This window comes from Eutrigla gurnardus (assembly GCF_963514095.1).
Source record: "Eutrigla gurnardus genome assembly, chromosome: 10".
In the NCBI taxonomy this organism is placed as follows: Eukaryota; Metazoa; Chordata; class Actinopteri; order Perciformes; family Triglidae; genus Eutrigla; species Eutrigla gurnardus.
This window is the reverse complement of record NC_139924.1, coordinates 16813032-16827070: the sequence shown is the minus strand read 5'-3', so window position 1 is coordinate 16827070 and position 14039 is coordinate 16813032. Positions and strand designations below refer to the sequence as shown.

Sequence of the window (14039 nt, the reverse complement as noted above, 5' to 3'; positions counted from 1 at the left end):
CGAGACCGCCAAAAAAACATGGCACACTCTATGAAGGTACATGTTTCCTGACTGACATCTACTGCAAGACACACTTGACCTTTTGACCCTTGTGTCAATTGTCTTGTTGTGGATCAAATGCCCTTTCGGGACCAAGTGCAATCATTTAATACAGCCCGAATTAAGTGATTGGAGAGCCATATTGCCTGTCTTCCACCAGCTACTATGTTTAGTAGGACTCCATATTGGGGTATATAAATAACATATTTCATAATTAAAGCTGCATGTTGAGAGTTCCAATGTTCTTTGTGTTTGACTAAGATCAACTGTGATGTTACCTGAGACAGTGAGACTCAGTGGCTGGCTCTCAGCAGAGAAGTTATGGGAGAAAACATGGAGGTGATAAATACAGCGGTACTCCCCTCGGTGGGTGGAGTCGGTACTAGAGAACAGGAAATGAGCAGAGTGATTGGCAGCTGGCAGGGTGTAGTTCTGTGCTGTGTTGGAGGTGGTGAAGATGAGCTGGAAGGAGCCTCCTGGATACTGTGGTTCGGTAGAGCATTTGATGGTGAAGTCAGAGCCCATGAGCACCCGAAGCCCCTGCTGCTTGGCCTTGGAGACCCCGTCAGTGGAGGGAGAGAGGGAGATGTTTGGCTGAACCAGCAAATCTGATAGCAAAAAGGGAGATTATTTTCCAAACTAAGCTGTGAAAATAGAGCCCAGAGAACTGAAAGCACACATTTTTAAAGGAATTCATCCTCAATGACAATTGTGAAAAAAAAGCTTGATTTAATCCCTCCTGTCTAAAAAGGGATAGTGACAGTGGACACATACATTATTCATACATCAGGAACAAGACAAGACTATTTAAGACGTTGGTGGTCAGTATTACCTGAGCATATCACTTCACAGCCAGAATAGCTTTCGTTAACATGAGTCGTTATTACACACTCCAACAGTGTAGATGCTGACTGGACACAGGAGGACTTGATCCACCACACAAGTCTCTCTGACAAACTGTCTGCTATATCTGTTGAAACAGCTGAACCACAATCCAGTTGTCTACAGATTGCAGCTGCAGACTTCTGGTCCCATTCAGAATCCCAGTCAACCACTGGTCTCCACTCTCCCTGGTTTTTCATCTCCAGTCTACCAGCGCAGCGGCTGGCCTCTCCCACCAACCTGATATTGTTTGGACCTGAGCAGAGTCGGGAGAATTCTTAGTAGATGAAGTAAGAGAGTACGTCAAATTACAGCTGTAGGTCCTCTTTTACCTAAACAGATGAGTCCAACTTGTGAGCAGGTGTCTCTAGTCGATGCTGAGCTTCTACAGTCCAGGAGAGCAGACTCATTGCCTCCACACTGGAACTCATTGGCCCATACTTGAGCCTCCAGGTCTCCATAGAGTGCACCCTGGAGGACTGAAGGAGCCCCACAGCCAAGCTCCCTGCAGACCACCTGTGCATCCAGCTGGTCAAAGTCATCTTCACACACTGAGGACCACGACTGGTTAGACTGGTTCGGCTTCACCTCCAGTCTGCCTGAACAACGGCTAGTCCCATTCACCAGCCTGACATAGTCTATATGGCGTGAAATGGAATGTTAGTTAACAAAATGTTCTGTACTCTTGTGTTGCCGGAAGACAATGGTGTAAACGTGAGTGAGTGAGAGGAGTGGTGGTGTTGTCAGAGTTGGAGCACAGAAAGCACAGATTTGTGGTTCTAAAAGATTTTCCAGGTTATGGCTTAACACTTGCCGATTTCAACAATGTGGATGTGATACAACAAATTAATGAATAAGGATTCCTGTTAAAGTTGTTTGCCATTTATAGCATTACCTGAGCATGTGACCTCCCAACACTTAGAGGAACGACCACTCCATAGTAATGCACATTGCCTAAGTGCAGATTCAGACTGACCACAGGAATATGAGACCATCCATGAAGGGCAGGAAAGTTCGTCTCTTCTTTCTATTGAAAGAGCAGAGCCACAGTCCAGCTGTCTACACACTACAGCTGCAAGCATCTGGTCCCACTTATAAAAGGATTCAGCCAATGGCTTCCATTCTCCAAGATACTTCATCTCAAGTTTACCGACACAGTGGTTGGTTCCACCAACCAACCGGACATCATCAGCCTCTGAACACATACAAGAGAGTAATTAGTAAGTGAAGCAAAGTAAGTTAGGCTCAAAGTTAAGCAGAATCAAAGCTGCAGCTCCTCTTCTACCTGAGCAGGTGAGTCCAACAGCTTTGCCAGGTGAGCAGGTGTTTCTATCTGAGCCTGAGCTTCTACAGTTCAGGAGACCAGACTCATTGCCTCCACACTGGAACTCTTTGGTCCACGTTGGAGCCTCCCCTTCTCCATAGAGCGCCCCCTGGAGGACTGAAGGAGCCCCACAGCCAAGCTCCCTGCAGACCACCTGTGCATCCAGCTGGTCAAAGTCAGCTTCACACACTGAGGACCACGACTGGTTAGACTGGTTGGACTTCACCTCCAGTCTGACTGAACACAGACTAGTCCCATTCACCAGCCTGACAGAGTCTGACGATAGCCAGCAACAGAAATAATTAAACAATTTTCAGGTTTATTTATTCTCTACAATCAGTTAGTGAGCTCATGCATAGCAGACAATCTCAATCCTCTTTTCTGCTGTCTTCTCCCACGGTGTCTGCTTAGGCTATATAACACTGCAGAGCTTACCCTTGATGATTCTGTACATTTTTGCAGCTTGTTCCACTGGCCCAAAGTGGCCAACAAATCAATTATGGTTCGTTTTTTAATCTATTTCCACTCCAATTGAAACTTCTTTTTTATTATTTTATTTTTGAAAAGCTCATTATTTTACAGAACAGAAACAATTAACAACAGATTAAGTAATATGGTATTGGTGGCTTCGAATACATATTTATATATATTTTAACTAAGAATTTTAAAATTCTTCATGGATATCTAAAAATGACGTCTGATAATTATTTCAAGCAAAGGACATAAACTTCAAGCAGTAGAGCATCAAAACATTCAGCATGGCTTCCTTCAAAATATTAACAACAATGGACTTATGATTAGCTTTCTTCAATGATATAACTCTCACCAATATTCTCATCTCGTTTTCATACCAAGAATATCATTGACAGACTGATCACAGACAAGAAGAGCAAGATACAATCTCTGATGCTACACTGTTTGTCTCTGTGAGAGCCGAGCAGTCCCATCTGGATATGGACCGTGGAGATCTCACTCTGTCTCCTGGGCTCCCGCCCCTTCACTCAGCAAGTCTTCGGCTCCACCAAGGTGATTTAGCCCAATCATTTCCTCTCCTCTTGGTTTCAACCCTCTGCTGACCTGGTGAGGCGTGAAAGAAAATGTCTTCAGGTAACAAAATGATGACATTTGCCTTTTTATTCCTGTTGCTTTCACGCTATCGTCAGTGGAACAACTGCATTTTCCAGATGTTTCAAATTAAAAGTACTATTTAAGAGAGGAGTGAACCACTAGCCATGCTTTTAATGTGGAACATCAGTGTTAAGTGTGATACATGCAGCTTCTTTTCCCCGCAGTATTAAACACATATCAAATTCTTGTCCCAAAGTATATTAAACACAGAATTTTCTTCCACTGATGTGTACAGTACCTTGTAAAACACGGCAGCACTGAACACCACCATCAGCACCAGGACAACCAGTCTGATGATCAGATGTGTGACAGAGTCTGAAATAGATTCCCAATCATCACATAATTTCATACAGCAGCTGAAGATGCTTTATTAAAATGATTTACTGTGCTGCAGTTTTTAGGCCCTTTTCACAGCAGCCATTTTGACATGGCGTTGCAGGGTACACACAGGTGTAATTAACTGACATTGATTATGGCCCTGTTCCATTTAGGTGCATCAGGGCCCTATTGTGCACGTTAGCTCACTGGATTGGCTGACACTAAATAGAAGGGCATTTCAAATTGGCTGCTGTGAAAAGGGCCTATTAGCTCTCTAGCCTGAAACTGACATTAGCAGCACTTATCCCCCAATGAATGTGTGTTTGGTGACTCGCTAAACAAGCTAAGGTGCAGGGCAAGATGTGTTCATGTTGGTTCTTTAGAATGAAGGCTAATGTGGTTGTTGTTCAGAGTTTCTAGCTACGGTGTTGTGTCGATGCAGTGTGTGTGAGGTATGATAGTGTTGACGTTACTGCCTTATGCAAATGTGGTTTATTTCACTGAAGGTGCACTTCTCATCCTCTGTCATATTTAAAGAGCCCTTGGTAAAGTGATCCACTCTATAGTCTTGGACAAAAATCACAAATCAGCAAACTGCTGGTTTTCTGAATGGAAGTGAAGACTTGTGATTAACACTAAATGTGTTGCCGTGCAACACAGTGGCATGACAGTATGTGAAACTAAATTTAATCTATTGGTTTCATGCTGAGTGACAGGAATTGTCCTTTTTTTCACGTTGCTCTGCAGCACTTTTTTTTCTGTCTAGACAACATTACACATCAAAAAAAAGTTTGGTTCAGGCAACAAAACCTCTTAGTTAGATTTAGGAAAACTGACATCAGACAGATAATACTAGTCTGCATGTGTTGTCAGTGTCACATTCCCTTTTTTGACTGGATTGTCTGTGAAGTTACCTGAGACAGTGAGAAGGAGCGGCTGGCTCTCAGATGACAACATATGGGAGAAAACATGGAGGTGATAAACACAGCGGTACTCCCCTTGATGGGTGGAGCCTGCACCAGGGAACAGGAAATGAGCAGAGTGATTGACAGCTGGCAGGGTGAAGTTGTGTGCTGTAGCTGAGGTGGTCAAATTAAGCTGGAAGGAGCCTCCTGGGAGCTGTGGCAAGATGGTGCAGCTGATGGCGAATAGGGACCCCAGGAGCACCTGATATCTGTGCTGCGTGGCCTCAGAGAACCCGTCAGTGAGCGTAACAACGGAGATGTTCGGCTGAGCCAGGAACTCTATTAACACAGATGAGAAGTTAAAAGGTATTTTCCATATTTTTCAAACTGGCCCCCTATTTTCCTATGTTTTTGTGTTTAAGTGAGTAACAGGGATGAGAGTGGTTAAATTGGTCTACGGCTGCAATGTCATCGCTCAGACCCCACCATCAAAGTTTGTATATCTCGTGGGGGGCATTTGAGGGTTTTGGCAACAAAACCAGTTGGTGATTTTGAGGACAAATATCCTGGTTGGGCTTAAAATAAGTATGTAAACTTAAAACATAACACTAACATAACTTTAAAATAACTCTTTGGTACATGAACACCAGCTGTGAACAGCAGTCGTCTGGTTGAAAGTCCTGAGCGTAGCATATTCATACGTTAACATTGCAGTCAGTGAAAACTACATGGCGTGAAATGGAATGTTAGTTAACAAAATGTTCTGTACTCTTGTGTTGCCGGAAGACAATGGTGGAAACGTGAGTGAGTGAGAGGAGTGGTGGTGTTGTCAGAGTTGGAGCACAGAAAGCACAGATTTGTGGTTCTAAAAGATTTTCCATGTTATGGCTTAACACTTGCCGATTTCAACAATGTGGATGTGATACAAAAAATTAATGAATAAGGATTCCTTTTAAAGTTGTTTGCCATTTATAGCATTACCTGAGCATGTGACCTCCCAACAGTTAGAGGAATTACCACTCCATAGTAATGCACATTGCCTAAGTGCAGATTCAGACTGACCACAGGAAGAAGAAACCATCCATGAAGGGCGGGAAAGTTCGTCTCTTCTTTCTATTGAAAGAGCAGAGCCACAGTCCAGCTGTCTACACACTACAGCTGCAAGCATCTGGTCCCACTTATAAAAGGATTCAGCCAATGGCTTCCATTCTCCACGATACTTCATCTCAAGTTTAGCGACACAGTGGTTGGTTCCACCAACCAACCGGACATCATCAGCCTCTGAACACATACAAGAGAGTAATTAGTAAGTGAAGCAAAGTAAGTTAGGCTCAAAGTTAAGCAGAATCAAAGCTGCAGCTCCTCTTCTACCTGAGCAGGTGAGTCCAACAGCTTTGCCAGGTGAGCAGGTGTTTCTATCTGAGCCTGAGCTTCTACAGTTCAGGAGACCAGACTCATTGCCTCCACACTGGAACTCTTTGGTCCACGTTGGAGCCTCCCCTTCTCCATAGAGCGCCCCCTGGAGGACTGAAGGAGCCCCACAGCCAAGCTCCCTGCAGACCACCTGTGCATCCAGCTGGTCAAAGTCAGCTTCACACACTGAGGACCACGACTGGTTAGACTGGTTGGACTTCACCTCCAGTCTGCCTGAACACAGACTAGTCCCATTCACCAGCCTGACAGAGTCTGACGATAGCCAGCAACAGAAATAATTAAACAATTTTCAGGTTTATTTATTCTCTACAATCAGTTAGTGAGCTCATGCATAGCAGACAATCTCAATCCTCTTTTCTGCTGTCTTCTCCCATGGTGTCTGCTTAGGCTATCTTACTCAACGCTGCAGAGCTTACCCTTGATGATTCTGTACATTTCTTTAGACAAAAACATATGTGAAATGTGAATGTGTGTGCATTCTATAGCTGATTTATTTACTGGTGTTTGTTACCTGAGCACTTGATCATCAAGATGTACAGAGACATTTCTGCAGTCTTTCTTAACATGCACTCCCTAAGTGAAGACTTGGATTGAAGACAAGTTGATCTAATCATCCATACATTAAAGTAATAATTTATTTGTTTCCGCCTTATTGAAACAACAGAGCCACAGTCCAGTTGTCGACATATTATGTCTGCTGTGTTCATATTCCACTCAGGCATTGTTGCATCCACAGGTCTCCACTCTCCCTGTAGATTCATCATCAGTTTACCAGCACATCGGCTGGATCCTCCCACCAACTGGATATTATCTGGCTCTAAGCAGACAGGATTCATTGGTTAAAACAGATAAAGTCACATTTACAGACCCTTTTAAAGTCATCCAGACAATTTAGAAGCTTTGAACATTGAACTAAAAAAGTTACCAGCATCAAAATGTGTGGTAGTTCCATGTTCAGTTGTCAGAATTGATATTCCAAGAGCGGACTCAAGTTATACACAATTCTGACAGGATGACGACCGTTTCAGAGCAACAGGGTGTTTCAGTTTAATTTGTGATCGTATTAACTGGTGACTTTCAGCCGAATGCATCCGTGGTTGCTCATATTTCCTTAGTTGTAATAGATAATAAACACAGAGGAATGTGTAATTAAAATTGATTAAGGCTTTTGCAACGACACATACATGTTCTCTTGGTATTTCAGCAGCTGTCACTACAGGCAACCACGGACGCATTTGGCTGAGACTCACCAGTTAACACAGTCACTCCTACCCTGGTGGCGTCTATGGCTGCAAACCACTAAATGTATTGAGTACCATTGGACTGTTAGTAGTGACATTTTTAAAACTAAGGTCAAAACTCTGAGTCAATGTCATGGTATCATGTTATAGCACACCGTTCTGGAAAGTAATTTGTTTAGGTTGCATCTTCGGTGGATAATGATCTTGTATAGCTTGACAAGCTATTGCACTCCACCATACTTCCATAACCAAACTGTGTGCACACACTTAACGTATGTCATCATTGTAAAAAGGGTCTATAGAAATTTAAAAACCCTAATCCTAAAACATAGCTAAGCTCCAGCTCCTCCTCCTACTTCTACCTGAGCAGGTGAGTCCAACAGCTTTGCCAGGTGAGCAGGTGTTACTATCTGAGCCTGAGCTTCTACAGTCCAGGAGGGCAGACTCATTGCCTCCACACTGGAACTCTTTGGTCCACGTTGGAGCCTCCCCTTCTCCATAGAGCGCCCCCTGGAGGACTGAAGGAGCCCCACAGCCAAGCTCCCTGCAGACCACCTGTGCATCCAGCTGGTCAAAGTCAGCTTCACACACTGAGGACCACGACTGGTTAGACTGGTTGGACTTCACCTCCAGTCTGCCTGAACACAGACTAGTCCCATTCACCAGCCTGACAGAGTCTGACGATAGCCAGCAACAGAAATAATTAAACAATTTTCAGGTTTATTTATTCTCTACAATCAGTTAGTGAGCTCATGCATAGCAGACAATCTCAATCCTCTTTTCTGCTGTCTTCTCCCATGGTGTCTGCTTAGGCTATCTTACTCAACGCTGCAGAGCTTACCCTTGATGATTCTGTACATTTCTTTAGACAAAAACATATGTGAAATGTGAATGTGTGTGCATTCTATAGCTGATTTATTTACTGGTGTTTGTTACCTGAGCACTTGATCATCAAGATGTACAGAGACATTTCTGCAGTCTTTCTTAACATGCACTCCCTAAGTGAAGACTTGGATTGAAGACAAGTTGATCTAATCATCCATACATTAAAGTAATAATTTATTTGTTTCCGCCTTATTGAAACAACAGAGCCACAGTCCAGTTGTCGACATATTATGTCTGCTGTGTTCATATTCCACTCAGGCATTGTTGCATCCACAGGTCTCCACTCTCCCTGTAGATTCATCATCAGTTTACCAGCACATCGGCTGGATCCTCCCACCAACTGGATATTATCTGGCTCTAAGCAGACAGGATTCATTGGTTAAAACAGATAAAGTCACATTTACAGACCCTTTTAAAGTCATCCAGACAATTTAGAAGCTTTAAACATTGAACTAAAAAAGTTACCAGCATCAAAATGTGTGGTAGTTCCATGTTCAGTTGTCAGAATTGATATTCCAAGAGCGGACTCAAGTTATACACAATTCTGACAGGATGACGACCGTTTCAGAGCAACAGGGTGTTTCAGTTTAATGTGTGATCGTATTAACTGGTGACTTTCAGCCGAATGCATCCGTGGTTGCTCATATTTCCTTAGTTGTAATAGATAATAAACACAGAGGAATGTGTAATTAAAATTGATTAAGGCTTTTGCAACGACACATACATGTTCTCTTGGTATTTCAGCAGCTGTCACTACAGGCAACCACGGACGCATTTGGCTGAGACTCACCAGTTAACACAGTCACTCCTACCCTGGTGGCGTCTATGGCTGCAAACCACTAAATGTATTGAGTACCATTGGACTGTTAGTAGTGACATTTTTAAAACTAAGGTCAAAACTCTGAGTCAATGTCATGGTATCATGTTATAGCACACCGTTCTGGAAAGTAATTTGTTTAGGTTGCATCTTCGGTGGATAATGATCTTGTATAGCTTGACAAGCTATTGCACTCCACCATACTTCCATAACCAAACTGTGTGCACACACTTAACGTATGTCATCATTGTAAAAAGGGTCTATAGAAATTTAAAAACCCTAATCCTAAAACATAGCTAAGCTCCAGCTCCTCCTCCTACTTCTACCTGAGCAGGTGAGTCCAACAGCTTTGCCAGGTGAGCAGGTGTTACTATCTGAGCCTGAGCTTCTACAGTCCAGGAGGGCAGACTCATTGCCTCCACACTGGAACTCTTTGGTCCACACTGGAGCCTCCACTTCTCCATAGAGTCCCCCTTTGAATACCGAAGGAGCCCCACAGCCAAGATCCCTGCAGACCACTTCTGCATCCTGCAGGTAAAAGTCATCGTCACACACTGAGGACCACGTCTGGTTGGACTGGTTAGACTTCACCTCCAGTCTGCCTGAACACAGACTAGTCCCATTCACCAGCCTGACAGAGTCTGAAAGAGGAAGAGAGAGTGAGAAAGACGAAGGAAGACAGAACAACTTGAAGACATAGGGCCCTAGTTTCGTAGACCAGCGCAGGGCGGCGCAGGGTGGCGCAGCCGGCGCAGTGCAAGTTTCGACCCGCGCAGCCTTGCGCACCGTCAGTTTGGCAGTTTGGTGGATCGCCTGCGCCAAGATGGGTGTGGCGGCGCAGCAGGGGGAGGCGTCACAGATTCAGCTTGGCGTAGCGGAAGTTTCGTGGCAAAAAGCCTCGCCGAGACTGCGCTGAAAGCTCGCCAGCTCCGACCTGGTCTACTTTCGGCGCAAGGCGCAAGGCGTAAATAAAGTCCATTGATTCAATGCGAATCACAGCTGGCGGAGTGGAAGTTTGGCTGACGGCGCGCAGTGCGTACACGTCACCGAGACCTCACAGGCAGGTTTCCACAGTTCCAGGCACATTTAAATGCAATAAATAATCACAACAAACACTATTTAATGCAACTCATTGAATCAACACGTGAATTTATATCTATATAGATTGTCCCGTCACATCTGACGTCAGATCAAAGGCGGATGGCACGCGTAACGGAAACTCAGCCTCTCGGACCAAAACATCTCCCTCTCTCTCTCCTGTTTTTTATAATATGGGCATTTTTATTATTATGATACGCGCGCACAGCGCGTGATGAGCGTTGTGGGAACGCCGGCGCTGCTTCTGTCATCGGGTTGTCAAGTGACGGAACTTACACTGAACCTCCCCTAACGCATTAAAGGAGAGGAGAGGAGCTCATTTGATTGGTGAAGATCTGAATCGGCTGTATTAATCCCAGTCCACGCCTCGTCTCCTCCTCGTCTCCCACTCACGCCTTCTTCTCCTCCCTCTTTCCCACTTGCGCCGGTGGGCGAGACGAGAGGTGTGCCTCCGCGAGCCTGCGCGGTGCACGAAACTTGCAAAGTCCAGGCGGACACACCCCGTCGGCGCGGCGCAGGTGCGCTGAAAGCTGACTGCGCCTGGTCTACGAAACTAGGGCCCATAGAGTTAAACGTTACACATCAATGAAGGGATTCTTCAGTGTATGCCTGTTTGGTGAGTAGAGTTTTTGTTGAGGTTGTGAGAGGTGTTCATTCAGTAACTTTCTGTTTGTCAGTACATCTGTGAGCACTCTTCCTTGTCCTGCATTTGACATATACTTGACCAAATTTTGAGACATTCTGAGTGACTGTGTATCAATTGTACTGGAGATGAGTGGAAGCAGGCCAATTCAGTGACTGCTGTAAGAGGAATATCAGTATAGAAGGTTTGAAGCCATGAGCCTTCGTTATGAAGCGTGTTGATGTGTTTTTGTTTTGTGGTTACTAATGTTGTTACCTGAGCAGAGTATCTCCAATCTGGAAGGAAAACTTATGGACCTTTTTTTAAAACATTTTATCAGTCCATCTTTAGACTTAAGACAGGAAGGTATGGCAAGTAAGGGCCCAAAGACTTGTTGGTATGTTGTTGTGACAGAAACCACAGAACCACAGTTCAGATGGCTACAAACTACATTTGCTAACTTCAGGTCCCAGTTATCCTTGTCCACTTCTGTCCAAACTCCCTGCTGCTTCACCAGCATTTTACCAGAACAGTGACTGGATCCTCCAGACAACAGGATATCATCAATCCCTGAGCACAGGTAAGAGAGTAATTAATAAAATAATCAATAGTAGAATTCTCATTTTGTATATGTTCTCTGTTTACCTTTGAAAGTATCATTTGCTTCTGCCTGGAGACGTGGGAGATAACGGTAAGGGTAAGGGTATCCTAAATACAAGAAAGAATGAGGATCATGATTGTCTTACTCTGGACAGGTCTTGCAGAAAGGTTGCAGTAGAAGCACTCCTTCAGTTTTTTATTTTTTTATGGAACTATGACAAAACAGAGAACATACTAACTAGTGGCTCAAACTTCAATCTGACCGGATTCAATTCAAAATACTTCATTATTTAATGCAGGGGCCAAATGGGTTGGTTGGGCTTTCTTGCTAGACCCCACCAGGATCAGGTCAGGTTGCTTGGAGGACTTTGTATTTGGCTCCAATCTCTTCAATTGGAGAAACATTCCGAGACGATTCCTTTAAAGGAGAATATATCACCCTCCTTTTCAGGTTTGTGATTGTATTTTTAAAACATCATGTTGTCTGTCTGAATAACTTTATTCACCCCATGTCTCGGTTTTAGCACCTGTCTCTTCAAGCCTCAAAAATAACATGCAATGCCTAATTAAATGACCCCCAAAGTGCCTCTTTCTTTTAACGGTGTCAAAATAAATTAAGGACTCATTCTCACACATTTAATTTCACTTCATAGATTATGCCTACAATAATAAAATGTCATGACAACAGAAGGTCCGTTTTCTTGCTCAGCCTGCATAAAAAAGTTAATTTGTTCTTTAAGTACTTTGATCATCATTTCAACCCCAATATTGAAATAGCCTAATATTAACTGACAATATAAAGGGTTTATTGATTTGATTGAGTTGTAATTGAACAGCCTTTTTTTCATCATTTAACGTCATATGATATATATTTTATAACACGTAAAGTTTCAACACATTGTCACATTTATCATAGACAAAAAAGAAACAAACAAATAGAATACAAATAACAATTGAATTTTCAAAATTAGTTAAAAGAATTTACAAGATTAGTCAAACATTTGCACTCAAATAAACAGTTTACACTCCTGAATCCTGGATGTAATGGAATTTATCATGGACTTGAATACATTCAGAGATACCAGACTTTGGAGTTTGAGCTCTGACTGCAAAATGTTCCATGTACTCGGAGCAGAAAATCTAAAAGCTTTCTTCCCCATTTCTGTTCTGACCTTAGGAAAAGTAAAATGATAAAAGTCCTGAGAGCGGAGACTGTAAGCCCTATTATTCAAAATTAAAAGGGATGATAAATAGGATGGAATCATCCCAAGAATAGCCTTATAAATCAGCACATACCAATGGCCGATCCGGCGCACATAAAAGGATGGCCAATTTACATTCCTATATAAGACACAATGATGAGTTACACAGTTTGTAATAAACCTCAGTCAGAGCCCCATGATACACACTATCCAGCATGTGGAGGCATTCATATATAACCATATAACCATAATCAATAATTGGAAGAAAGGTTGACTCCACCAGCTTCTGTTTCACCCTAAAAGAAAAGCAAGACTTATTTCTAAAATAAAATCCAAGTAAAAGCTTCAGCTTCTTAACAGCATACTGAATATGTGCCTTAAAAGACAAGTGGTCATCAATCAAGAATCCCAGATATTTAAAAGTAGATACAAGTTCATTTTGTTGACCATTCCTGGTGTCAATGACAGACTTGATTTAGAATGAGAGAAAAACATAAGTTTTGTTTTATCTGCATTTAGAACAAGTTGCAGTTGGCAGAGTTGTTCTTGTACTCTATTAAGTGCATTTTGCAGATATGCAAACACTTCTGCAGGCATGGGTGCAAAGCAATATATGACTGTTGCTGTGTAACAGAGCAGGAAACACATGCATCTGCACATATCCACATAAAATACATAGCTACACATGCATACACATACATATATGCATTGCCACACAAGCATACATAAACTGCACTACACTTGCATGTCTATGCATATTCTGCATTAGTGCCCATTCAGAGAAAAGAAGAAGAAAAAAGGACGAGATTATATTATTTACATTGTTTTATTCAGGGCAATAATTTAAAGAATTAAACCAGAGTCCTACCTGAGCTCCAGAGTGACAGAACCACAATCAGCACTCTGTGATCCATGTCCACTCAGTTTGTTTGCCTTTTCATGTGTCTTGTCAAGGACAGATGTGCACAAAGATCTTGGAGCCCTTTTGAAACTCAGGAGTGACAACTTATCAGATCTGCTGTTCTGTGCAGTTTCCTGTCTATCTTTTAATCTTCTCATCCGGCTTCGTGTGGATTCTCATGAAGATACCAATTAAAATCATATGCTGTACTCTTTAAAATGACTTACTGGGACTGGACTTTGTGTCAGCTAAATTGTGAGATTGTCTCTTCCATTTGGGAAGGGGAAAATATTACAATTTGAACTTAACACCATGTAAAGTTGTAATTTAGATTTAGAATGCATTTTAAAATCCAGTCCAGACACCACAGTAAATCAGTCAACTTTTAATTTGCTATGATGTCTAACACAAAAGGAAAATGTTTGCTACGTTTAGCAATTTGTCATCATGTTCTCTAATCAACAGTCTGAGCAATGGAACTCCTGTTTTTGAACTGCGGTTGAGTTGATCAGTGGGTAGAATGGGTTGTCCTTATTATATATTAACAAGTCATACTGATCAAGCAATAAAATAAAGCGTAACATTTTGTATTAAAGTTTATACCCAAACAAACAAAACAACATAACTACGTCTACACTAGTGA

At 42.6% G+C, this 14039-nt stretch overlaps 1 protein-coding gene across 2 annotated transcripts; it reads right to left on the bottom strand.

Annotated features, from left to right (window-relative positions):
* Positions 1–2637: 2637 nt before the first annotated feature.
* On the bottom strand, positions 2638–13482 carry LOC311019320 (scavenger receptor cysteine-rich type 1 protein M130-like). Of its 2 annotated transcripts, none has more exons than XM_084018646.1 (12): positions 13364–13482; positions 11339–11401; positions 10970–11263; positions 9300–9614; positions 8208–8513; positions 7634–7948; positions 6542–6847; positions 5968–6282; positions 5578–5877; positions 4606–4935; positions 3612–3688; positions 2638–3322 (listed from the first exon to the last, which is right to left on the bottom strand). In XM_084018646.1, the coding sequence occupies exons 1-12, from the start codon at positions 13407–13409 to the stop codon at positions 3215–3217; spliced, it is 2775 nt and encodes a 924-aa protein (XP_083874772.1). In that variant the 5' UTR covers positions 13410–13482; the 3' UTR covers positions 2638–3214. The 2 variants fall into 2 exon arrangements, with proteins under 2 accessions (XP_083874772.1, XP_083874773.1); XM_084018647.1 differs by having other exon boundaries at positions 5659–5877.
* Positions 13483–14039: the final 557 nt, after the last annotated feature.

Bases quoted from the DNA above. Each gene is read 5' to 3' on its own strand.
- LOC311019320 (XM_084018646.1), bottom strand. From the start codon at position 13,409: ATGGATCACAGAGTGCTGATTGTGGTTCTGTCACTCTGGAGCTCAG. The intron at 11,264-11,338 runs GTAAACAGAGAA...ACCTGTGCTCAG, and splicing joins AGCAAATGATACTTTCAAAG to GGATTGATGATATCCTGTTG. The intron at 8,514-9,299 runs GTAGAAGTAGGA...CTGTCTGCTTAG, and splicing joins TGTTGGACTCACCTGCTCAG to AGCCAGATAATATCCAGTTG.